Source organism: Apteryx mantelli, chromosome 1, assembly GCF_036417845.1.
Source record: "Apteryx mantelli isolate bAptMan1 chromosome 1, bAptMan1.hap1, whole genome shotgun sequence".
In the NCBI taxonomy this organism is placed as follows: domain Eukaryota; kingdom Metazoa; phylum Chordata; class Aves; order Apterygiformes; family Apterygidae; genus Apteryx; species Apteryx mantelli.
Window position 1 is genome coordinate 162,355,259 of NC_089978.1, and position 26,829 is coordinate 162,382,087.

The following is a 26,829-nucleotide window of genomic DNA, read 5'->3' on the forward strand; positions in this document are numbered from 1 at the left end:
TGTGGCTGACCCTGCTTTGAGCAGAGGTTGGACAAGATGCTCTTCAGAGATCCCATCCAGCCTGAGCCATTCTGTGATTCTGTGATAAGTGTAGTATCTGGCAGTAGTCTTTATTAAATTAAAATCCAATAAATGATTCTAGTCTGCTCACTGAGCAGATGCCAAGGCTCAGCTCATTTTCTACATGGCACAGAAATGCAGGAATGGGGATGCAAGGGAGTGTTTTTTTTTGTTTTTTTTTGTTTTTTTTTTTAAAGCAAGTAGGCTTGGCTTGGTGAGTCTATAGAGCTACCAGCACGCTGGGCTTTTTGAGCTGCTGAACTCTCTGAGCTCTTATCTGTCTAACTTACCTTGATCCCCCAGAATCGGCTCAGCTTGGTTATTACTTAAAAGGGGGGACAAAAAGTTAGGCTAGACTTCTGTGTGAATATTTGCATATAGACCTCCCCCCCAACACATAAATAGCAGTGGGGGTTTTAGCACTGCTTTAATTGCAAATGGCAATGAAGCCTGAACTATGAGGCTGCCAGGAAACCTTTGTGCTTTCCTCAGTGTAACACTTCATATGCTGTAACACATACACTGGCTCCTTGGAGGTTATTCTGTCACATAAATTACAACACTGAGCTACCACTGTAGCCAAGCAGCTTTCCAGAAGGCAATTCACAGTATCCACATCAGGATCCTAAGCATGAGTTAGGTTAGTTGCTCTGACCAGCCCCTCTAACCTCATGGACGGGAGGCAGTGGGTCAGCTGTGGTGCTGGAGTGGCACGTGGCTCGCAAGGCACCGGGTTTTGCATGGCCAGGGATGGGGCTGGCGGGGGGTGTCAGTGGCTGGTGGGTAACCCCAGATCCCAGCTGCGGGAGGTAGGGAAGGGAGTGAGAGGTTTGTTGAGACCAATGTCTTTGGATCACACTGGGACCATATCACACTCCAGGCTTCTGCAAGGGAGCAGAGGCCTTCGGGAGCTGCTGTCCTCCTCCGCCTATGGCTACCCTCGAGCTCCCAGCCCCCATGTCTCCTTTGGCTCTCCCCTACCCACCAGTTGTGGTTCACAGCCCATCGGGCACAGGGGGGCTGTTTTTCTTGCACTCACCCCTGTGTTAGTGAGCTGAGATGCCCAGCTTACACACCCAGGCTATGTGCCTAAAAAGCCTGAGCTCCTCCTCTCCTCCCCCATCCCCGCTGCACGCACACACATTTTCACACCTCTGATCTGGGTCTAGGGCTTGCTGTATCTCATGCTTTTTAGTGGCCTTTCCACCCCCACCCCAGCCTGCACTTGCTCTGTCAGTCTGGAGCTCTGGGAATGAACTAACATGCAGAGAGCGATGCTGGGTAAATTGAATACGAGTCGGGATCATGAGGGAGAGTATGAACAAGAGGACTGCTATCCTTTCACAATTCATTATTTGCTTCATAGTCAGATCTTCACCTTGAGAGGACCGTCTGTCTCCTCAAAGATTCCCCACCAATTTTCTGTCTCTGTCTCATCTTCCAACAAACTGTGCTGCAAAAAAACAGCCTCTGGTCAAGGCTCTCCATTCTCCCTGTCTTGCTCCTGAAAATCCCCGCCAATTATTGCTGCACGTCTACATCTCTTCCCCTCCACTGTGACAGAAAATCCAGCCAGGGTAACAGACTGGTCTGTGTCATGGTTTGGGCATTTAGGAGGAGGAACTATTAATGTCTAATCAAACCGCATACATTCCTTGATGGATTTTACGCTTTAGTTTTTGGTGGGCCTTCCAAAATGTATAAGGAAAGACAGACTTTGATGGACACTGGATTGCATGCCACTAACAGCACATTTCACTATAATCATTACGAGCATTTCTGTGTAAGTAAGCAATCCCTAATCCCAGCCCAGGGGAAGACTGAACAAATTGTATGGATGTGAACCAATGTGAGGGCTAGGACAGTACGTGCTTGGTGTACACACACATGTAGAGTTCGAGATTACAGACCCCATGATTTCCTTCTCCTTAGTGTCTTTGCTGAGACACATTCCCACAGGGAGGCACCCTGCTCTCCACCTGTTCCCAGTACATGGATTGCTCTCTGGGAGAAAAGGACTGAAAAGGTCCAGCTGGGAGGGGGATGTTGCCATGTGGCTCCAATGAGAGCTTCCACTGCTGCTCTTTACATGTCCCAAAACTAGGATATGTGCTCCTAGCCTGTGGATAGCACTGATGCTGAAGGTCCGTATATCTTGATCTGCGTGAGTGCCATTTGGTGTATCAGCTCTGATGGCATTTGGGATTGTCCCACAAATTTTCTTTTCAGGAGTGACTGCCTGAAAATCAGAGCTCTCGTTAGCAAAAGCAAATTTCTAAACCTTTTGATCCCAGGCAAATGCTCAAAAGCATGAACTCTACAAGCTTACATGGAGAATAAAAAAGTGAAGATTTTATTTAAGAACTTTGCGATTTTTTAAATCATTCTTACTGTTTTTCAGTACCCTTGATTCATGGTTTCTGAATGCTTTTATGTGGCAAATTGCAGCAAATTGTCTTGTATGAGAACTGCTATTGCTGTTCTTGAAATGCTTTCTGGCTTTCAATTGGAAAAAAGTAAAACATATAATGAATAAAAATTATACAGTTAGTTGATGAGAGGCTAATCCACACAGCCACACACAGGCCTATCAGACTCTACCTTTTGAAATGACCACTTTAGGCCACACATGAAAATACTGCTTTAGGACGAGAAGTACAATGGAGCTGGAAGACATGATTTGTATTAAAATTATCTTCTGTGTGCGCCAAGAACTTTTTTCCTGACAATGCTGCCAGTGGAGTCATAATCTATACCACAAGACTTTTCCAGAAGCATGTACATAGGACTTCACTGAATAATCATTCCCTGAAAATAAACCAGGCAGTGGGAACAAGTGAATGAGCTGTACAAGAAGAATGCATGTCAGACAGAGAGACAGACCCACCTTTTCATGGCAGGAAATGGTGGGAAGGAGACGGGTGGACAAACAGCAGGAATCAAAATTTAGACAAACCTTCTGGCCTCATCAATTCTCCTTCATCCTTTTATCCCCTCAAAACATCAATTAGCTAATGCCAAGACTGAGGAAAGATGTCTCTGTATATATTAAAATCCCTTTAAGGAAAATCTGAAGGAAAAGAACCCCAAAGACAGCAGACTGTCTCTGAGAAAGGCTGTTTGTTCTTGCCTGCTAGGTCTGTGTGCTCTGCTCTCTGCTATGCTCTCTTCAGTCAACACAAGACATAAGACTGGAAAAGACCACCATACACAGGGCCAAATTGCATCCCCCCATACATGTGGGGGCATGCCCAGAGCTCAAGGAAATCCCAGCCTGGGACACGTTGTGATCCATAAGGGAAACTTCAAGAGTCATATGAAATCCTTACAGCATTCAAAGCTTAGCTTTGTCTGGGACAAGGCAGAGAGGGTAGAAAAGGAGGTGCTGCATTACTACCATCTGTCTCTAGTGACAGAAAATGTTTGACAAAGCACAAGTTTCCATCACCTCCCAGATGAGGAGATCAATGATTCTTTGTCTTTAAGCAGGTTGTGACTGTAGCAGAGGGGTCATGAAAAAGAGGGAATAATAGTGTCTCACAGGCTGCTGTGCCACCTGGAAACTCAGCTGGACAAAAACCTCAGGAGCAGAAATGTTATTGCCCATCTTTGCGATACAGACACATTCCCCGCCTCTGACATCAGTGGCTATGGGATTGCGGTTACATGGGAAGGTGGGCAACCTTTGAGGCACATGTGTGCATCAGGGGCTGATAGTAAGAGGCCCAGGGCATAACTCCTTTTCCTCCTGACTATATTATATTTCCTGATGCTTCCTGCCCTGTTGTCAAAGAAAGAGAAAGATGGACTGAGAAGATAAAAGCAAACTTAAGTTCAGGAGAGACAAAAAGCAGTGTTGTCAACTCCTATGGCATTTAAAGTTCTTGCTTAAGCTTTGAGCCGTGTTATTTAATCAAACTTTCTGGTTTCATTTAAAAAAGAATTCTTCTACCTTTTGTATCTCTAGAGAAAAGAACTGGAAATATATACCCCGCAGTCTCAGAAAATGTAAAGCAAATAAAAGCAATGAAGACAAGAATCAAAATCTAAAAAACTTATTTTTTAAAATAAACTAGCAATACTATTTTTTTGGAACTGGCTGCTTCTAAAAGATTAGGGTTTTACCCACACTGCATAAGATCTGAACCATCAGAGTTTTAATGGGAATAGGTCAAACAGATTTTCATTTTTTGACGTGTGTTTCATCCAGTCTTATGACCAACCATCTTTGCTACAGAAGGATTTTTAGTAGAAAAATATCCAAATAATGGAAATGTAATCCAAACTGCCTCCAAAGGAAAAAAAAAGGCCCCAATTCAGGAGAGCATTTGCACATAAGCTGTATTTTGTGCAGACTTACATTGCAATGAAGTCAAATGAAGTGTCTTTTTGAAATGGGAATATTTCTCTGTTAACAAATATGCCTACTTTCTGTGCTGAATGGACACCTAAACGGACCTATACTGAATTTACTTCCCTGCTCTGGGAAAATTCTTTCAGCATTAATCTAGAGATAAACTGAAGCGGCAAAGGGAGAAAGCTATAGGTCTGCACTGTACCTCACTCTGGGGATTAAGATCCTAGACAAGACTCAGGCCTGTCAATCAGTTTTATTTATGCCAGCACTAGATTTATTTAAAAATGCTGATGGAAAGATTCATTGTCCCTTCAGAGGAAAGACACACTGTATACCTGAATGCAGGGGTAACCTTCCCCGTCCCCCTCCCAGCTAGTGGTTTCCTCTGCTTTGGCTGAATTTCCTCAGTTTCTCTTCTGACATCTAAGATGAGAGAGAAAGGAAGCTTTGGAAACAGATGTTATGCTGGATGAGCTGAAATCTGTAAATATGATTAATGTAAAAATGGAGGATATTAGGGAAACAGAACAGCTCATATGATGGGATACTTCTGGCATCAGTGATCTTCTCTGGATGCATTGTAACTGTAAATGCCCCCAGCTCCCCTATGATAGATGACAATAAAGGTTATTCAAGACCACTACCTTTCTGTGGCCCAAGCCTGGAGCCCTTACTGCTATTAATGGCATTTGGTTCTGCCTCTTTCACTTTATAGAATGGCTTCCTTTTTCTCCTTTTCTTGTCTCCACCAGGAGCTTGGTTACTTTCCACCACCCCAGCACTGAGCTCCTGTGCCTCTTGCTCTGCAGCCAGCTCCTCACCAAAGAAAGGAGCATAGTGGAATTGCATGCATGAGTTCAAATCAAGAGTGTGCGATGATAAATCCTGCAGCCTGTAAAGTGGTTAATACACATTTGGGGTACTACACTGAAGATCACAAGAGAAGAAACAGATGTGGAAGCAAAGTCAGCCCTCACATTCATTTTAATGAATCATAGGAAAGAGCAGAAGCTGGAGAGTACATACCCATTGCAGTGTCACTGACAACTCTTTCACCTGTTCACTGGGACCAGTCAGTGCCGGCGGTGTCTGTTGTTGTCATGTTAGCATTAATGGGCCTACCTGAAGAACAAGGGCTTGGGGGTGGTATCACAGTAACGTGGTTCATTTCTGTGTTAAACAACCAGCAAACTTTTTTCAGGAGTCTAGAAAACCTGTTTTCATACAAGCTGAACCTTATGGAAGCAGTTCCCTGGGCAGCTGGATGGCATTTAACTGTCTCTTCCCTGTGGATTAGTCAGTGTCTAAAAAGAACTGAATTCACCTCTGCTGTAGGAGCTTGTAGAAACTTAATAACTTGAAACGCCTGTTTGTCAAATTCAGTTGAAATCAGTCAATAGCTTCCAGAGCTGTGTGTATGGGGGTTAGACAGAAAGAGTGCAAACGAGACCATGAGCATAGACATCTTGCATTCCTCAAACTACAGCCAAGGAAGAGAGGCAACTCAGAGAGCTGGTAGGGGAGTATAACCAGATTAGATAATTTACTTCCTGCTGCTGAGAGAGAGAGAGAGAGAGAGAGGGAGAGAGAGAGAGAGAGACTGCTGCTTTCAACACTCCCATTGCATTATAAATAAGTGATGTCATGATTAAAAAAAAAAAAACTCTATTTTCCTTCTCTGCTTCTCCCAAAGACTGCCAAAATGGCTTGCTAAGATAGGATGAAGATATAACAGACGGAGATGAAAGAGGAAGAGAAAAACCAAGAAAGCAAATCATTCAATTTAAACCAACCACTCAGCATCCTGGAAGAAAGGCAAAAAATTAGCACTCTCTGAAAAATTAAGGCAGTTCCTCTTTCCCAATGCAATTTTTAAAGAATGTTAAGCATTTGAATAATTCATTTCACTACTTTCCACCACTCAAACTTTTTTGTTATTTAGCTTTTCATGTCAGAATTGTATTTTCTTACAAAGTATAAAAATTTCTCCTAAGACAATCTGTATTTCTGGTTGGGGCAACTGGGTATCTGAAGCATGATCAGACAGAAAGCTGAAAAACCAAATGAACTTACTGAGCAGAACAAGTGGCTTCAGAGGTGCCCCAAGAGTTAAGCTTTGATCTGATATAGAGTTTATTCAGAACTGAACAACAAGATCAGGTCTTACTGCAGCATGGCACAGTTTATGTGACATTCACATGATTCTTTTCTGGCTTTGTCATAAAGAATAGTGATCTGGGAACTCGAAGTGAAAGGTGTGCATCAGGCTGGTAAGCACGGCTATTTCCCACATTTTTCCATAAGGAGATTGTGGAAGAACATTCATTTTTCGGGAGAAGGTCTGCTCTCAGCCTTAGGGTATATGTTCCACGAAAGTTTAGAAACCGGGATTGTAACAAAGGAAGATGACAAGGAGGGGAGGAAGGCTGCAGGTGATCTTGGAAGTAGCAATGAACAAAAATAAAATATCATGAAATACTGAGGAAGAAAGGAAGGGTGAAACCAGAAGAGGACAAAGAGCTGGAGTCTGAAGAGAGAAGTGCCCCTCTCTTGGCCTGACTGATATGCACAGGGGCCTGAGGTCAGATTCGAGGACTGCCCATGACAAAGGAGCATCTGTGTTTCCCTTGATAGACAGTGATCTAACTGGGAAAGTGATGATCTCTTCTGTGTTCAAGGTCTGGTGGAGTCAAGAGCAGTTCCCAGCCTGCTACGTTGAAACTCAATTGCCTGATCTGAGGGGCAGGAACGGGGCAAGTGGAAGCAGCTTGCACCCTTGTTTATTGTTACTGAACTCTCCTACTGAGTATGCAACTCATCCCCTCAAGCAGTGTCCCAGTTGCTACACTGAATAGTTAAATGGGTCTGCAAGAGGAGCTGGCAATGGCCCTCACCAGCAGAGCCAGGCCAGTCTTAGAGCCTTTGCTTGGAGCCATTTGGTGCCTTTTCTCAACCATGGACATTCAGTCTACGTGAAGGGTCTCAGGAGATGGGCTGGGAGAGTCTCATTGTAAGAGTCTTTGGGGAATGCTATAAGCTACCTAGCAGTGACTGACAAGGGCCATTACTGGTCAGTCCTGCCAGGAATCCAGAGTCCATTTCTGCCGTCCTCCACACAGATGCCATTGGAGATAGTTCCCTTATAAGAAGCTCAAGAGGAATAACCTTTGAGGGGGAGGACTAAGAGGGAAAAGGCAGAGACTGGAGGTTTAGGAAAGAATTAAGACTTCATCTGGAACAGGACTTTGTTTTGAACAGGACTCTTTGAAGCTGGCCCTACTTTCAGCAGGGGACTGGGCCTGATGACTTCCAGAGGCCCCTTCAACCCTAAATTATTACATGATTCCATGCTTCTATGTGAGAAGTGCAAATTTTTCTTCCATTCTCTTTTAGGACATTTACTTGCCTGCAAAATAAAGACTTTGATCAGGAGGTGGAAGTGAGAATTGTTCTTGTTACTACCAGTAAGTACTGACAAGTGAGATACCAATAAAAAGAGGAAGATGAAGGGTTCATAGTATCACAGTTCCAAAACACATCCTGCTAACTTTTCTCTCCCAGACAGTGTCTGATCAGAACATGTGCTCTCATCTACTGGCCTAGGCAACTAGACAGTACTCCTTTGTGTCCTGAGAAAGACTTCAAAACCACTGAATTAATATATTTATACACACACACACATGACACAGAATCACCAGCTTTATAAAGACAGGAAACACCAGGTCATTCAAACAACATTCACCAGCTTTCTTTACCCATTGAAGTGGTTTTATAGCACTGCTGGGTTTAAGATAGGCATGTGATTCCTTCAAGACCACCATCTCCTCATCTCTTCACCTCTCCCCTCTTACGTCTGCTTTCAAGTTAGACATCTGCAGATGGTGACTGACAATTGTTTCTACTGTGACAATAGTATCTAAAAGCCTCAGTCAATACTGGGATTTCATTTTGCTAGGAACTTCACCAACACAGAAAGGAGGGAACAGTCTGCATCCCAAAGAGTTTACAAATGAAATAAATGGTTGGTGCCAATGCTAACAGAGGAACAGATAAACAAGGAACTGGTCCAACCTCCTGCAGAGCATGTCAGTTTGGAAGCAGAGGATAGGACCTGAGACCCCTTACTGTTCCTATGGTCTTTCAACAGATACAGAGTTTTTGCCATGAGTGGTTATTCTGTATACTGAAACCAAAGGATTTAGGCTTGAATCAGGATAAGTCACCAGACATATAGCTTGCATGTGGGATATAACATTGCCAATATGCATTATGGCATACTGGCTTTGCACATTTGCAGGCACACATATGGGGCTGTGAAGTAGTCTTCCAATGGAAGAAATGACAGTCCCATAAACACAACTGAAAATTTTATTTGAAGGTGAAATAGAGACTGATTCTGCAAAGGCAGTGAGGAGCCCTATAGACTATTTTCATTCATGGCTTCCATAATTCTATAAAATAGACATGACTTAAAATTTCTCCCTAGTTCCTTTCTTCTCTTGAAGGCTATCCACAGTTTACCTGTGGTTGAGACCTCAGCCCTGTCCACACGTATTTCCTACAGCAGAGTTCAGTTATCACTGACCTGTTCCACTCGGATATCAAATTCTCCATTCACCTTCTTCCCCTGGAAATATTTGGCCCTGCAGAAGAAAGAAGACAGATGGACATGGTCAAAGAAGATTTTTGGTTTTCATTATGTACTGTTTTGCTCCTTCATTTCCCTTTTTGCTGAAGAATTTCTACCCGGGTCACAGCATGTTTTCCTAATTCCCATCTTCTTTCATCTTTCTGTTCTCCAGGAGGAACCTGCCAAGCCAGATGAAAACCACACTGGAAAGTTCCTTCAAGGCTTGTGACTTTTTAATTTTATTTTCAAACTGAAAAACAAATGTTCTCCTAATCTTTTCCAGAGCAACAATTCTAATCAATGATGAGGCCTTACTAAATCTCATTTAATACCCAATCCTTAATCTGGAAAAAGAAGGAGAGCAACTTTATGCTATGCCAAGGCATCAGAAACTTTTTTCTTCTGATGCTGAACAAAGACCTTTATCAACACAGCTGAAATACTTGTAAAGCCTTCTCTCTTTCTCTCTCACTACAGAGCTGCTTTTCCATTCTGTTTGTCTTTCTGATACTAATTTAGATAAACAGCATATGTAGCTCCACAGTGTCACTAATGAAGGATCTCATCTTCTGAACTGAGAAACTATAGTTGTTTCAGAGTTGAATGGTATCATGGGAAGGATTGTTCTGTTATATCTTCCATTACCTCTGCTCCTAGCTGTTTACACTACATACACAACAGAGCACTTGCAGAGGGATGGGTCACTCATGAAAGGGGGAGGCTGACAGTAGTGCTGGAGAAGAAGATACAGGAAAAGGGCAGGCAGTTTTAGCCTTTTTATTTGTATTTGTATTTTATACTCTTTATTGTGATTAATAACCAGGGCAATTGCCAGCTGGATTTCCTCTGTGACTGTTCTCCCCAACTCTTCCCCTCACCAAACAAACATCACAAAAGGCAGAAAAAAAGGCACAGAAAACATGAATTTAGACTATTTTCTCAGTTTCCCCCTCATTTTTCTGTATTGAAAATTTCAGGAAGATCATCTAGGTCCCCAAAAACACTTCTATTTGGAAAGCATTGAAAACACAGTTAAGCCCTTCAAGAACTGTTTCCAGAAACAAAGTAACTCTCTGAATTCTGTTTCCAATTGGCAAAGATAGGACAGAATAAAGAAGTAAAGGAAAATGAGGGGAAGCCGGCTTTGCTCCCTGTTTTATAGTATTAGCAAAAAAGAAGCTGGATCACATTTTTACTATGTGTCTATTTGTTCCAATAAAAAAGGAGAGGCAGTAGAAAGGCAATTTTCCCCATGGTTTTAAAAAAACCATCACACACACCAGTTTTCAGTTGAAGGTTCCCCTCCTCCAGCAATGTGAAACATAAATAAAAAAGTTGTTTGGTTTCAGGATATTGGCTTGAAACCAAGTCAAAAGTCTTTGTTTTATTAAAAAAAGACATAAAAAATGTCAAAGTTTTCTGCTTGGCTGTAATGAGGGTATCTGAGGGCCATATTACGCTTCCCTTCTCAGGCAGCCCATCCATCAGCCTGGTGCTAATAAGACCTCTGAATAGAAGTTAGTGCAGGACAGTGTAACAGCCAGGTGTGACCTAGACCAAGTGGCTCAAAAACACTTGTCCAGTATAAAAAGCAGAGCTCTGGCCATCTTTTGCCTCTTTGAGTTTGTGAGTGTTGTATGAAAAAAAGCAACTCACCAGACAAGCTGAGACATCACGCCTCTAACAATAAACAGGAACACTAACTACACTTAATAATTCCATCGTATTTCTAGAGGTATTACTGGGTCTGGCAACATTCCTCACTGTTAAACATAGGGAATATTACTGGAACCAGCGACTTCTCAAAAACTGGAATAAGCTTTAAGTGGGCCCACAGGAACTGGTCTGAAATTTGAGGCACTGTATGCGCTGGTACAAACTTGTTTCTATTCCCAGAACACTCATAATGTGTAGTCCTTACCCACATTTATGAACACACACTTCCTCCCTCTATAGCCTCTCCTCTGTGCTGACCAGCTGGTTGCAAACTCTTTGGTGCTGCTTTCCCTCAGCTTGTAATGAAGTGTGATTAACCACAGTCTTCAACTCAGTACAGATGGAGTGAAGAGGCTTCCTCTGCTTAGTCCAGGAAATTAACTTTCATACAATTAAAAACTCCTCTCTACAAGCTCTACAATACTGGCCGTGTTCACAGATAGTCACATAGTGGGAGCATTCAATGTGAGGGTTCATCAGAGTAGAGCAAAGCACCTCGAGTTAGACACCATGTGACCTCTGCTTCTTATCCCTGTTTCCACGCAGGCTGGCTCATTCTGATCTCTCAGATAAAATTCTTTGAACAGCTCAATATATAACTTTCTTTCAAAGACAGCTCCCAGAGGGGGTTAACCTGCTCTGAGTGTCTCTGAAAACTACAGGTGCTAAGCAATTTGCAGCCAAATGTTTTGGTCAGCCCATCATTTTGACACAGTCCAGGGTAAGAATGAAACACTTCTTACTGAGACATCTCTGAAACAGATGGAGTGATGTTTTCAATTCACACCTGGTGTTTCTGAGCCCCTGGGCAGTAGAGGCTATCATACTGAAATGAAAAATGGCTTTAGTCTCACCCTAGAGCCACTGAAATTTCAAGGAAGCTGGAATCGTTACTGATGCTGCAGAAACAGCACAATATCTTGGTGGCAAGAGGAAGCTTTTGTCTGGTGCTGTGCAGCATGTGAAATGGCTTCTGGTCCCCAAAAGAGCACAGCAAGCATAGGGTGGAGGAGAGGAAGAGCATACTGCTCTGATGAGGATGCAGCAGAAAAAAAAAGACTGAGAGATTTCTGGTGGGTTGGACAGCATGCCAGACATCTGTGAATGTTCTCTCCCCCAAAATAACGTGAGCTTCTAAGGGCCCCAGTCTTCTAGACATCTGCCCCTAAGTGATTTGCTGGGGGGTTATCTAGGCAGCTTGTATTGCAATTAGGTGCCTCACCCAGAAGACCAGTCAAAGGGCTCTCTGGGGAGTCTCGGAAGTGTCTCCCCCTTGACCTCCCAACATAGCCAACTTCAGCTTGTCACCTCCAGGAGGCAGAGGCTGCCTCCCCAGCACTCCCAACATGAGGCCTGGGAAGACGGAGCCAGGCACTGGCCAATTTAATCCACCCCCGCTCCTGGGCAGTGTGCGGTGCTGACCATTGCTAGCCTGGCCATTTTTTTGTTTTAAAACATGCCAGATGTTCAACCCTCCAGAACACAGTATTACAATTTGGCTATGCAGGGTGTAGATGGGGTGGTGTGGTTGTTGTGATCTCGGTAAATTAGCATGTAAACATATTTTGACTGAACATGACTGCAGGGCCACGCTTAAGAGCAAGTTCTTGGGTGGGATTTACAGGGCTAGGAAATGCATTTAAATGTGGCCACACTGGCTGGAGGAGAGGCAGTGCCATAATAAGCAGCCAAATGTCTGCCCCTGCTTTCAGGGAGAAAGCTTTGCCTTGAATCCCTCTCTCTTTGTGATGAGGGAGCTGCTTGCTCTGGAAAGGGATATATTTTCTGGGTGCAAAGACACCATAAAAACATAACTTCTGCTTTCTGCTTCAGTCCTGACATGATTACAGGGCCATAGGAAATCTGATGCCTCTTTTTATGAAGTAATTTGGAAAGAATAAAAGCTTGTTTTCCAGAGCTGCCATGAAACAGTTCCAGTTTTCCTCAATGAGTGTGGCTGGAGGAAGCATATTCCCTATTTTCTCTCAGATACAGAGTGTATCCTTAATAGAAGTGGAGGAAAAAAAAGCCTGGTAGTTTTGACCAATTCACCTTGAATCACCTACATAAAAGGCATGTCATGGAAAGCCCATGCCTAGCATTAGTGCCCTTATGCACCTGTGAAGCACACATCTGCATAAGGGATGCCAGGACTGATGCAAGACTACAAACACACCTGTAAGACACTTGAATACCAGCAGCCCAATTTATCCCTCAGGTGTCACAGACATGCAAGCAGGGCAGCTCGTACTAGGCCTATGCACGGGCTGCCTGGATCCACATGCTCCCCTCCACTCTTGCACTAATGCTCATATTTCGCAAACACAAGGATTCAGTCCTGATAGGGCACTAAGTCCCCCTTCAAAACCGTTGCTTCACCTGCTTCACCAGAGCTTGGAGGACGCCATGCAGGGTCAATGGGCTGGGATACACAAATTGGGGCCAACCTGCTGTGCTGTGAGTCACTGGGAAGCACGGCACAGCAGAAGCAACTCTCCCATGTGGAGTAGAGGCTTCCAGGAGAAGTGGCAAAGGGCCAAAATTCATGAGCTACTTTTGTTGGGGGAGTACAGAAAAGTCACTGTAAGTGACTTTGCAGCCTGCAATTTCTCTCTGTCAGTGAAAGTGCACTATACAACCGGTTACATCTACCTTGTTCTCTTTCTGCCTTAGAACAAAAATAGGTGCAATAAGTGTTCAATTCCTCAACCAATGCACATGTTTAATGCAGGACTCCAGGATGTGTGATTTGCACAGAGATTGTGAAGTCTCCCCTGGAGTTATTTGCTCTCTCTCCCAACCCTGCCTTTTTCCCTCTCAGTGCAAAGAAGCATATCAAAGCTGCTTCAGAGGACTGCCTCAGTGTTTTCCTCAGGGTCTGTGGGATACAGTGTGGCAGAGAACTGTACAACTTCTACCAGGCTGCATATTGCTCTGCACATGGGTGGAGTAGAAAAAGACACCTGGGTACTAAGCAATAGCTGAAGAAGATGCCCAAGGCGCTCATCCCCAGGTGCAGTGCCACCAGCCAGACCCTGTGTAAGAAAAAGTGCAGAAAGCCAGCTGCAGCATCTCAGCAGCGGGATGAAAGTACCAGGAGGGATACGAGATTGTGAAGTGAATCATGAGGGACTGGAGGAAGGCAATGATTCAAAAGCTTAAAGCTGCTCCTGTGGGTCCATTAGCTGAATGAAGCAAAGGTTATGACACATTTTGCAGCTCTGAAGACAAGTGGGTATTCTGTAAAAAATTCAAGGCACTTTCTTCAGGATATCCTGTGAAATGGCTTATATATTAAATAATTTTCTAGGATAGGAAGAGATCAAGGAAATACAGCTCAAAGCTTCCTGTAGGGGATCTCAGTGCAGCTGATGTAGCAATTGCTGGTAGTGTGTCTTGGAGTAACCCAGCAGCTGTTATCTCTGCTCTCCACAGAAGAGCTGCTGTCACATGGCAGCTGCCCTGTCAGCAGACTCACAACTGGGTGGGCCGCTGTGCCTCAGATGCTCAAAGGTTAGTGGGTCCACAGCAGTCCACATGGCTACATGCAGATACATTATCAGCCAGTCTGAGACATTCCTAGATTGGCACTTTATCTCATTGAAAACCAAGTTTTTGTTCCCCAAGTGGAAATAGAGGGAGGATCCCAACCCATTGCTCTATTTGACTACTTAATTCAGAGCGATTGCCTCATGGAATAGCATCTGTGTTGTTCTTATCAACTAACAGATGAGTTAGAGATGTTGGTCTTTCAATGGGGCAAATAAGAAAGGGCAGCATTAAGCCTGAGCCTAAACTCCACTGCAGTGGGACATCACTGTTTGAGCTACAAAAGCATGGTACCTGCTCCCCAGAAATGGGCTTGTTATCAAGGCGAGCATGTGGAAGAGGGACACTGGGATGTCATAATGGCACATTCCTCGAGTCCTCTGACCATGTTAGTGCCTCGGGATCAAAACACAACAACCAAACAAACCATGGTTTGGAAGGTGCCCACTTCTTATCTGGAACTTCAGGCAGCCTTTCCCACCCTGTGGAGGTGCCAGAAAAAAACATGCTGAGGAGGAGGGGAATATGCAAAACTCATGGGGAGAGGTGGGCAACAGAGCAGGTGGAAGGAAGAAAGAGGTAGAGAAGTGGTGAAGGAATGAAGTGAGTAAATAAACCAAAAGGGATCAATGGATAAATTGTGGAATCATCTGAATTATTTCCCTGGAATCGAATTACAAATATTTCTCTCAAGTCCCTTGGGAAAATAAGGCATGTAGTTACTTTCTGGATCAGCCTAGAAAATGCCAGTCTGAAGCCCCCTGGATTGGGTGTGGGGGGAACCTCATGGAGGGGGCGTGTTAGCCACTGTAAGAAATCCCTTTGTTAAAGGGCCTGGGGGCCCAAGTGATGCACAAGGCACTCACTGTATGTCCGCATTGTCTCCTTCATAAAAGGGGCTGGGACTGGGAAAAAGGAGGCAGTTTCCAGGATACTAGTGAGCAGCCTCTGGAATGCCCTGACCCCCCCCCCCCCCCCAGCCCCCAGCGCGCTATAAAGGCAGTGGGGAGGGGAGGAGGGAGAAGAGATGCATTTGTGCCCTTCTTTCTTCGGGGTGAAAACAAGGAAGGTTTTTCCCTTTCACGGGCTGGCCATCAAACCCTTCACCCCTTCTCTCCAGTTTAGCAATTCCCAGCTACAAATAGTAAGGACTTTTGAGATGGTCAAGTCCTGACTGCTCAGGGTCTAAGGGAAAGAAAGTTACTCCACAAATGCTGGGATCTGCAGGCTACTGGGGTTTTTGTCCATACCTGTTATGGCCCAGAGGGACAGACTGGCTGGTAGTTAATATTTATTCTGTAGGACTACTCAGGAAACCCTAGAGGAAACCAGGATACTAAAGATGGTACATAAACACTTGATAGAAGGCATTCATTTTGACATCTCAGAAAACAAGGTCCAAACCACAGATTAGGTGGGCCAGACACAACAGCAAAAAGGAGGAAATGGTATCGCCAATTTTACAGAGAGAGGAGAGAGGCATCAAGAAGTAAATCTATGGTTTGGATCAGTACAAAACGTAGCTCCAAATACTCTTCACCATGAACACCACAAAAATATCAGCTCCAGCCCTGGGATGTGGTATATTTCTGCTCAGCCCTGTTTCTCCCCAGGGCTAGATTAACTTGATCATGGTGTTATCACCACCTTGCTTGCTGGGGCTACCTAATCCAGAACCAGCTCAGATGTGTTGCAGATACGTCCTCAGTGTCTGAGGCCAGATGGCGAGTCCATGGGAACAGATCTCCCTTGTTCCCTTCTCGTAGCAACCACAAGACCAAACCTGCTCTGATTACTGTAAAACTACCCCAGAGGCATTATTAGTTACAGGATCACACCAACAAAAGAAATGTCTCTGTCTCCTCTCCTGAAGTGGCTTGTATTTGGTCTGTGATGGTGGTATTTTTTTTTGGATAAAGGAAATACTTGTGGTGAAGTCCTTTATGAGGGTCCTAGGTCCCATCTTACAGAGCTGGAAGGATTTTCTTGGGCTGAATGCACACAAAATGGGAAGCTTTGGGGCGGGAAGGGAGAAGGGTTTTTAAAAACTTCTTTTGTGAGTCCTCCCTTTCTTTTAGGGCTAAAGATTGATGAATGGAACTGAAGGTCTGTTTTCAGGGGAGACCTGGTTTTGCAAAGCACTAGCAGTTTAATAATTGCAGATGCACAACCATTCAGGCTGCTGTTTCTGTTGAAAGAACTACAGAGTCCCATATAATACCTGCCTCCAGGCATCTCAGAGGCTGTTCTCCTTCCTGCACCACCTCCTGCTAAAGAAACAGGGATATTCAAAGTGATTCCTCAAGAGAAGAAGCACTAGTTAGTGAAATGCTATTGCTTTGGGGCATTGCTTTTTGTGTTTCCCTGAGTTGTCAGGATAGGAAGGACACTTTGCTGTAGGTCTGATTTCCACACCCCCCCCCCAGGCCCCCCATCTGCTCTCTCAAGGGCTGATGTGCAGTCACATCCGTCCTTGTCACAAAGAGCTCGAGCGTGTTCTTTAAGTCAGCTTCAGAGCTACGGTACAACATGAGGCTGCAATTTTATTTTGTGTATTATTCAAAATAGTACACTGCTGGAACATTTCCATGTTGCTAAATCTAGATGGTATGGCCTGGAGCTGTTTGCAAGAGGTATCATTTTGTTGAGGACTGTGCAATATTTAATCCAGTTACTCTTCTGAATGGAAGCCCACTTCTAACCTCTCTGAACTTTAGGGGCAAGGGAACCAGGCTAACTTGAACCAACACTGAGGCAAGGCTGTTGGCTTTCATACAAAAGTAATCTGGCTCAAACCTTGAGAAATACATCTGAGGATTTTTTTTTAATATGTACAGAACTAGGCAGGACATTCTGAGGTTAAATTCTATGCATTTATAGGAACTCTGCTAAAGTAATTAAGGTCCCAGATTTGACTTGCATTAGCATATTTATAACCTGGTGGGGAATGTTTTCCATATTCCTTGTGTCTATTTTTGTAATGATACTAATCCTTTACATTTCTGTATCACCTTTCATTCAGGACTAGATCCCAAGTTGCTTTACATATACAGGACAAAAATACAGACAGACATGATGGTGATATACATAAAACAGATTGAAGAGCTATGTGATAAACGCAATTTACTGAATACCTCTGACAGCCTTACCCCCTTTTTACCCCTATTCCTGTATGTTAGGGAATATGGCTAATTCTCAAAACCTTCTTGCTGCTTCCAAGCACCTTTTTGTTTTATATACACATGCACTCCGCTTAACACAAATGTGCCTCCCTTTTCTCCAGAATGGAACTTTGTCCCCAAGTCACAGAAATATTCAGTCCTGGGTAGACATAGTCAAATAACAAAAATTTATGTTTTTATGATAGATTTGTGAAAACATAAATTTCACTTGTAAGTTCTCCAAATTAAAGCTTCATAATCACATAGAATTTCTGAAACCTAAGAATGTAATCTCTGTATAACAAAAGCTAATTCATAATTATTTATTGACAGTTACCACCATGTTAGATGGTTTTGGTCTTCTTATCCGAAAATACAGACAAAACTCTGCATTTTAACCTGCAAATTCCTGAGGTCAAATTTGAAGTATCCACTCTGGATAATAAAGTTCAAATCCAAAAGCTAGTCAGTCTCTTCCCATTATATTTCACTGAGCTAGGTACAGAAATATCCCTCTGAATTTGAACCCTAGTAAACCATCTTCAGCCTGCTGAAAGTATGAAATGACTTGTGACATTTGCAGAATATTTTTGAAAAGCAATTCTTTGCAAAAAAGTAGGGCTTAGAAAACCCCAAATTAGTAAAATTCAGTATTAGACTTATTATTTGACCAGAGACATTTTTTGACAAATACATCTTTAAGGCTCAATATTGTCATGTACTATCAGAAGTAAAAATTGCTTTATTTTAATAAAAAAGGGTTGATAATTTCTTTCCTGCAGTGAGACATGGTAATCCTGTCAGGTCAGTCCATAATTAGACCTAAATTATGACATTATTATTATACAAAGAACTATTTGCATGCTTTAAGGAGGATTTCATTCAGTACTAATCATATTTTTTCTCTTCCTTCACTTCCAAGACTGTTGGAGCCACTATGTTCACACAGCTTTAGCTATAAAGTGGGAAAACAGCAGTGCAGTTTTCTCTCTCTTAAAATATCCATGGGGGCTTTTTTCTGTGAAACATGGCACAGCCTTTGTGTGTAGAACTGCAGTGCCTGGGGCACATGCATTTTGTGCAAGACAGCATATAACACTGATAGCACTTGAAAGGGCCTGGAATTTGGGCAAAACACACCAATGACTCTGAAAAGTGATATGAGATATTCAGCAAATGCAACTATGTAAGGGTTTTGTTGTTCTGTCTGGTCCAAAAAGCAATGTTTTTAGCATGTGGTATTAATGGGAACCTTAGCTATGCATGATCACTTCTCAAATAAGTGGTTTAAACCTGAAGCATTAGGCTAGAAAGCCGAGTGCTTTTGCAGATGATGGGGGTTAACAATTCACGGTTCTAAATCCTGTTTGACCTGCTGAGAAATTCAGTACAGCAAGAGGATGATTTGACTTAATAGTGCTTTGGGCAAGGAAACTGCCAGTGGTGGGATGTTTTCCTCCTGGATGAGGTCAGGGTGCTGGAGCCAGCTGCTCTGCTGTTACATGGAGTTCTGCCATTCCTTGTCCTGTGGTCCCGCTCCCTTTCGCTGCGTGTTTGCATGCATGCCCGTATGTGTGTGTGCACGTGCATGTGTGTGTATATATGCGTGTCTGAACTTCCATTTTCTGGCAGCTGCTGCAGGTGTGTTGTGGATTAATTTTTGGAAGTGGCTGCTTGCCTGGCCCACAAGGACCTGCCTCGTTCTCCACGTGGAGGCTGCCCAGCTGATGGGCACTAATGACACTAATGACAGAAGAGAGACAGAGCTTTTCTCTAACATGCGGATGCACTGATATATTCACTTCTGCGGGCTGCTGGTCAAAGCCAAGAGAATGAAGGAGCTGTAGAGATAGTGTTTTCCTCTTGTGCACATCCTGTATGTGGCAGATTAACCGTATGCTTTCTGTGCAATGTGCTGGAGCAGGGTCTTGGAGAAAGATGGAAAATTTGTCAAATACTGCTAGTTTAACAGAAAGCTGGGTCAGTTCCTTTGCTTTTAATAGAATGTATCTTTCTTTTACTGCTGCTAATGCAGAAAGCAGCTGATTATGTTCTGTAGGGCTCACAGTATTTTCATGGTATTTTGTCTTCGGAATAAACCAGAGCATACTGTATGTCAGGAGTGGTAAGCATTTTACAGAGGAAGATGGGCCACGGGTTCCCACGGGTGCTCTTCACTTTCTCCAGATCTCTGACAGAAGCCGAAAGCTATAGTGTACTATCAGCAGTCCAAGTAGCTCCTTAAAGTGACAAATAGCAATCCTTTCTATTTTTAAAGTGCATTCAGTACGCACTCTCCTATTTAGGTTGCAAGATCTTTTTGTCCTGTGCTTGTGCAACACCTAGTCTTAATCCATAATTATGGCTCTTTGTCTCTGCTTTAATACAAACAGTGATGATAAATTCATGTTTGACTTGGCAATATTGCTACAGTTTCCAATTATGAGAAAGTGTTTTCATTTACAAAAGAGAAATCAAATGGCAGATTGCACTGTCTCTCACTCTTCCTGTCTGTAAACAAGTTACTCCTTGTTGTAAACTCTATGTAACTTGTTATGGGATAGGAAGAATTGTGGAAGTCCTCCTCTTAAAACAAAGGTAGCTCTTCAGTAGTTATTTCTTGGGCATTTTTTTATAGCCAAGTTAACTATTTCAAAAAAAGAAGGAAAGGGCCCTTTCTTAAAAGCAAAATACAGAAGTTTCAGAAGCAGCAAGAACCGTCGTGGGCAGAGGTGAAATGCATCGTAAATGCGATGCTTCTTCCAAAGCTAAAATCAAGCGCACAGAAGTAACACTTGATTATTGTTCACACTCCAAAGTCTGGGACTGTTTCTGTAGTTGAAGCAGGGGGGACAGCCAGAATCCCCAGATAATCAGCTTTTTTAGCTGAGCTCTCAGAAGGCAAACACCGCTGCCATTGATCTCACACTGATCAGCCTGAGCTCACATAACATGCTGGCTGAGACCAAAAAGGCAACCAGCAATACTCAGAAGTACCTCACCCAGAATTAACATCCATGGAGCCACTGTTCTTTTCCAGTGTTGCTGTCAAAGGCCCAGTGAGGTTTGGAGACCTGCGAATCAACTGCAAGTAGCAGTCCTGGCCCACTGGAGTGGTTGCACAGGTACACTTTCTCAGAAAGGACCACATGTCATCTTTAGGTTGTAATTGTTTCTAGCCTAAGCATGTGTTTTTGTCCATGCTACACAGAGCCATGGGAATCTGTGGTAGACAAGGGTTAGTAACGTTATTTCCTTGGGTTTTGTGTCATACATGTGTCATGATACTGTTGTGAAAGTGAACATTGATTTTGTTTGGTGCCCTCAGAATCTTAGACACAGAGTGAAAGCAGGGAGCCTTTGCAAACAGTATTGCTTAATATTTTCAAGCCTTTGGATGGAGGCAGAGAGCTGGGAGAAGTGAAAAGGGTCCCCCATCATATGTAAAAACTGCTGAGTTACAGACAGGAGAGGGATAGCCAAGACAGCAGGATGCGCCGAGTGCTTACACACAAGTTGAGGAGTGAAGACAGCACGAGAAGCCATACCTTGTCTTTATATCTCCCAGCTGCTTCTGCTTGGGCAAACTCAGTTCACAGACCATGAAGTCTGCATGACAGAACAGCAGCTGGGACATATAAAGGCAAGGATTTCAAGGCAGTATGTATCTTAAAACATGGAAGTGCTGCAACAGACTCCAACCCCTCCTTGTCCTTGCCCCTGCCCAGACTCCCTTCAGCCACCATTAATCTCAAGGGAAAACTAGATTGGCCTTTGAGCTAGTGCTTTCCTCTCTGATTACAGTGTTTGGTCTAAGCAACGCTGGCTAAGCCCCAGATGCTAGAGCTGTGCACTCCCATTCCCAGCAGGAGGATGCTGTGTTAAGGGACTGCCACCTGGCAGCATCTTCAAGGAACTACAGAAAAGCTAAGCAGAGACAGAGGTCAGTGAGCACCAGTTTGCTGTAAGACTTACTGGTGCACCCAGGACAGAGACAACAAGGTTCAGCCAGGGGAATCATCAGTGCCGCACTGGTGTGGCTGACTGAGCAATCTTGCCTAAGATGCTGCTACTCTGATAAAAGACACCAGGCTGTTTAAACATTTGATGCGCTGGACTATCTTACTAGGGACTTTCCCACTCAGTTAAAAAGTTGTTTTTCCTTTGAGAAAAATTGCACTTTTCCCTTGCATACTTCAAGCTGGCTGAAGCAGCCTGACCTACCTGTACACTGTCACCACCCCTTGGTACTAAGGGAAGGGAGCAGAGCAGCACTCTTGCCTTGTGAGGATACCCCCAGGAGGCAGGTCCCATCTTGTTCCCAGTCTCCTGGGAAAGCAGAGATGACCAAAGATGACCACTTTATTGAAGAGCAGCGTGGGACGAAAATAAAATTATCTCCCTTAGCCATGACCTAGTAACCCACCTTACTTTCGCTTTGACAGATCTTCTGTATGTTCCCCTTGCCTGTGCTACCCTTTCCATTTCGCTGAACTCAGAGGGCCAGTGACAATTTCTCACAGCTGTGTTGACACAAGCTGACAGATTAAACGCAGCGTCTCCTCAGCACATGCTATGGCCTTTCGCTGAAATAGGTCTCTCCATCAGCTTGCCTAAAGCTTTCTAGATCAGCTGACTTTGAAACGGAGCATGCTGCAAACAGTAGGCCACTTCTATATTTTGGAAAACTTCAGCTATCCTACAAGGCTTTTGGAAAGGGTCCTCCGCTGTCAAATCTCACAACAAACAAACTTCCAAACTTCTGTTTCTAAACAGAGAGCTGTTCAAACAAGACAAACTTGAGGCTTATCTGAGCCCCAGAGTCTTTTGCCAATAGCCAGTATGATTTGCAGTTGAAGGGCTCATGCTCAACTCATGAGCTGAAGTCATTATTACTAGTGATATAAGGCTTGGGTTATTTTTCATTAATTTGTGTATAAATTTGCATACTGGGAAAAGCTCAAGAGAAAAAGAACTGGAGAGAAGAGTCCCTTTTCATTTACAGAGCCAAAACAGACAGTAGACCATGCCTCTCCAAGAGCTCCTGAAGCATGTCATTAACACACCTTCAGTCACAATTTCTTAGGACCATTGCCAGATATGACAGCTCAGCTAAGTCTGCTGAGCCACAAATGCTCTATGTATGTTCATATACATATAAGGCTGTCAAGGAGCTTGTCAATCAAAATATTTTTCCAGCAAGATTAAACCTACTCTGCCATTTACATGGATCACTGAACAGAAACCAGTCTGGGGCCAGAGCTAGTGACCTAGATGTGAAAGTGTCTGTGTATCCCCCTAAAGACACCTTGTGCCTCCTGATCCCTCTCCTTCCCCAAACTTGGTGGAGATGAAGGCAGCACATAGGACTGTGGTAACTTACCAGTCTGTGTGTGCATCATCAATCACCAAGAGGATCTTGGGCTTCTGGGCCACAGGTGGTGAGGGGCTGGCTGAGTGATCGATTAGTCCTGCGGCTGCTTGTGTGGTTTGCTTCATGGCGCTGGAGATGGAGCTGAAGATGCTGGTGCCAGGAGAGGAAGAGTGGGATGGCTGTGGTGGCTGCAGATGCTTTCTCTCCATGGCAGGAGAAGCTGGAGAGCTAGTGGAGTTGTCGGGGCGCTGCAGGTCCATCATGTAGCCATTGGGCAAATTAGCCACAAAACTACTGTCTGAGAGACGCCTTCGGAGGAAATTCATTGTTGAAGTGTTGTGGGGAAGTCTTCTCAGCAAGAGCAAGACTAAATAAGAGTGTCACTAATCCAGGGGAATACGTCTGTGCGCGTGGCACCTGGAGGGTACTTCCCTCTAGTCTGGGCAGACAGGCTCTCCCCCTTGAAATCCTGCTGGAGAAATACACATTTTTTTTTCAGATATATTTTCTTTCTCTCCTGTGGGAGCATAAAGACACATGTGTGAGGCACATACTGTGTGTTTTACGTAAGAACAGCTCTCTAGTCCATTTAAATGGGCATCTTTATGACCAAAGCTGATTTTTATGCAGTATGCTACAGTGGTATAACCATACATATGGAACAAAATAGGTTTCATGGTTTTCACTTGTCCCAAAACATTGTCCAGCTGGGGCAGACTAGCTTACACTAGCTTAGAGGCTAACAATTCAAAGTAAGTAGAAAAAAATTCCCAGCATGCTTATAGCCATTACTATAATTCTGTTCACCATGAGGAAATAAAAAATATTCTGATTGTAAGTGATAATTTTAAAAAGAGAGACAAACCCAACTTACTTTTGATATTACGTATGTTATTTCTAACACACATAATATGCTTGCTACAGAATAACTAGCTGATGATCCGATGAGCTAAAAAAAGATGCATTATCTTTTGCAGCTTTGTAAGCAAGACTCAGCATTTAAGAAGCAAACATCCTAAGCTGAAATAGCACATAAAAGCAACTAGCGGAAAAGTCCTCCTACATGTCTTGATTAAGTCCAGTGAAAGCTTCAAACTACTCATTTCTGCACCTGCTCTTTCCTGAGCTCAGAATTAGATTTTGAGCCAGATGCACACTGGCGGTTGCTAGACATATCAGACTACCTGATTTTACAGGTTAGGTTGTCTAGATTTTACTTTTTTTTTTTTAGAATCAAGGTTGAACACTAAGTTTTTCACCATTTAGATAATCTCACAGCATTTGTATAGTTACTTTTTTTTTTGTTTTGCATCTGTAGACACAGAGTCCATCAGTGAGATTTCTGCAGTAGTTCCCCAAGACTGTTTTTTTGGCTGAGACAGACTTTGGGTCTTGACCAAAGCCTGGTTGATGGGATTTAGGAGAAAAAAAAAAAAGGTAGAAAAGTATTGCTGGTAAAACATGAATGCTTTTCAAGGCAGACATATCTGGAATAACAAAAGTAAGAATTATCCCATAGGTCAAGTGAGACTAGTCAAACAAATTCCTGGTATCATAACTAAATCATGCCCCGACCCCCTCTCAGTTCTTTTTGAATGAAGCCCTATATGTGCTAGACGTCCTTGCCTTGACCTGCCTGCTGTGAGGTCCCTCACTGCTCACACTCTTGCCCCAGGTCTCCGGTTGCCTCCTGTCAGCAGGAAATTCTCTTTTCCCAGTTGGTCCAAACGAGTTTGGCTTCTGCGAATCTCCCCTCCCGGAGCTATGGCTCGAAGTTCATACAGCAACCAAATAACTTTCTTAAAACAAAGTGCCATTTAATTTCAACAATAGGGATTTACAAAGCTTTAGAGACAAAGCACTCAGACCAGTCTGCATAGGTATCTCTCTTAGCTCCCTAGAGCCTTAGGAAGGCTCAAACAAGCCTGGCCAGAGGGAGTGAGCTACAAACAGCCCCTTGGCACATGTCCCCTAAATCTTGTCATCCATCACCTCCCCAACCCAGTGGGCACTGGAGCAGCCTGGCACAGAGGACTTCCTACTGAAGTTGCCAGCACATCTGCTTATTAGAACGATTTTTCTTTTGATTCTCAGCCCTGGCAGCAATAGCCCTCTAACTTTGCCAGAGCCTGGAGTTAGTCTTTTCCCAGGGAATAGCTGAGGAAATCTTTAATGACTTCCTGCCACATTTACAGCAGATAACATATCTCGAGGCATTGTGCTGACTTCCTGCCTGGTCTGGAGAGCTCTGCAACTGAACAAACGCAGCAAACGCACAAACCAGTGAGCATTTGAGTAGCCATGTTTAGCTGCGCAGCAACCCTTCCAAAAAAGCAGGTAGCATATCATCCATGAGTTATGAGCCAGCTACTCATCTCATAAATATTTCCACTTAGCACTTGGCCTACTTGTGCCCTAACACCATGGCAACCATGAGCACCAGTGGTGGTACAGGCACTGGTGTCGAGCCATCCACTGTTACGTGTCTGGGATGACCAGAGTGGTAGAGCCTACAAAGACTTGGAGGGATTTATATGCCACTGGCTCAGTGAAAAGGGACTGCATTGTCCTCCACTACTGTCCTCTACCGTGTTTTTTACCCTGCATGACACAAATAAGAATCGCCCCCCTGCCCCCTCACTTTAATGACAGTGCACTCAAGAATATGTCTTGTCCTGGTTAAGAGGGGCATCTAAGATCTGTGTACTGTCAGAAGGGCTCCAAATGCCTGTCCAATTACACTGTACAGCAATTAGATATGCTCTCTTGGAGTACCTTGGCATTAGCTGGCAAGGGGTGGGATATAAGAATTATTCTGGCACCTGTACCAAAAAAAGCTGTTTTAGTACTGCATGCCTGCCCCTTGCATGCTTTGCAGAGCTTCCCTGGAGAGGTGCCGATTGCTGCTGTGGCAGCTTGCAGCCACGGGAGGGAACCTGGGCCCAGTTGTACAGGCAAGACAAGGCAGTTTTCACAAGCCTACAGCTCTGAGAGACAGAGCCCAGCAGGACTTTCATGCTTTTGAAAGATTTTGTCCCTCAGTACTCAGTGCTTGCATAGCTGTTTCCTCTCCTGAGAGCTTTTTGTTTTCTGAAAGAACATAGGCTCCTCTCGATGCATCAGCAAGCTACAGCGAAACAATGGGCAATCAGGTCTTTTCTCCTGCGTGTGCTTTGCACTGCAGAAGAATGGCCCGGAGGTCTGCGCGTGGGCCGTCACAGAGCAGGGAAGGGCTGGAGTAGCCTGAACAGTGTCTGGAAGGCATGCTGGGCTCCTCTGCTGCAGGGCTTCCCAAATTGCACCCTTCAGGGCATGATTTACAATAAACAGCTTTTCATGTTTATCACAAGGCTATGATCATTGGCCTGCTGGATCCTTTTAAACAGTAATATTTACAGTGCCCTGTCATTTTTTCCACCAGGGGCTTGGTAGTGAAACAAGTTGCCCAGGAAACACTGAGAGCTGGCAAAACTCTCTTGTCTGGAGAGTTTGGGATGTGGTGCTGAGGCTGGCCTTTCCCTCTGCAGGCTGGCACTGCCTCTGCTCGCTGCAAAGACTGGGCTTCATGCCCTTGGCTCAGAAAGGAAGGAGAGAAAACCCAAGCAACTGATGTCATGGGGAAATCTCCCTCCAGCAAACACACGTAGGGTGAATTCTACAGGATGCCACTGCTGCTGCAGAGAGTAATGGCCAGCTCAGCTCAGGGACAGGAGAATAGCAAACCCTCCATGAACTTCAGCTTTAGGTCTGTCAGAATGATGACGTGGACTGTCCTTATTTTATTACATATATTTTCCTAATGAGCTGGGTAATGTAATTAAAATAGTCTCTTTTTTTTTTAATTAAGTTATTGGTGGCTTAGCCATATTGATTTATTGATTGCCATTAGCGCTGCCACAGAGGAGATCTTCTCTGCAATGGGAGCCGTGTAAACTACCATCAGAATTCTTTGTTTACTGGAAAACCTCATAGTCTGCATCTG

The 26,829-nt window shown here is 43.9% G+C and overlaps 1 protein-coding gene across 1 annotated transcript in view; it reads right to left on the reverse strand.

Moving 5' to 3' along the window:
• SYN3 (synapsin III) overlaps positions 1-23,176 on the reverse strand; it is a 194,494-nt gene extending 171,318 nt beyond the window's left edge. Inside the window, exons 1-2 of the mRNA XM_013947489.2 lie at positions 22,857-23,176; positions 9,003-9,060 (exon numbers count right to left, since the gene is read on the reverse strand). Coding sequence (XP_013802943.1) covers positions 9,003-9,060; positions 22,857-23,173 — 375 coding nt within the window. The 5' untranslated portion in view covers positions 23,174-23,176. The remainder of the gene's footprint in view (positions 1-9,002; positions 9,061-22,856) is intronic.
• Between the last annotated feature and the right edge of the window lie 3,653 nt (positions 23,177-26,829).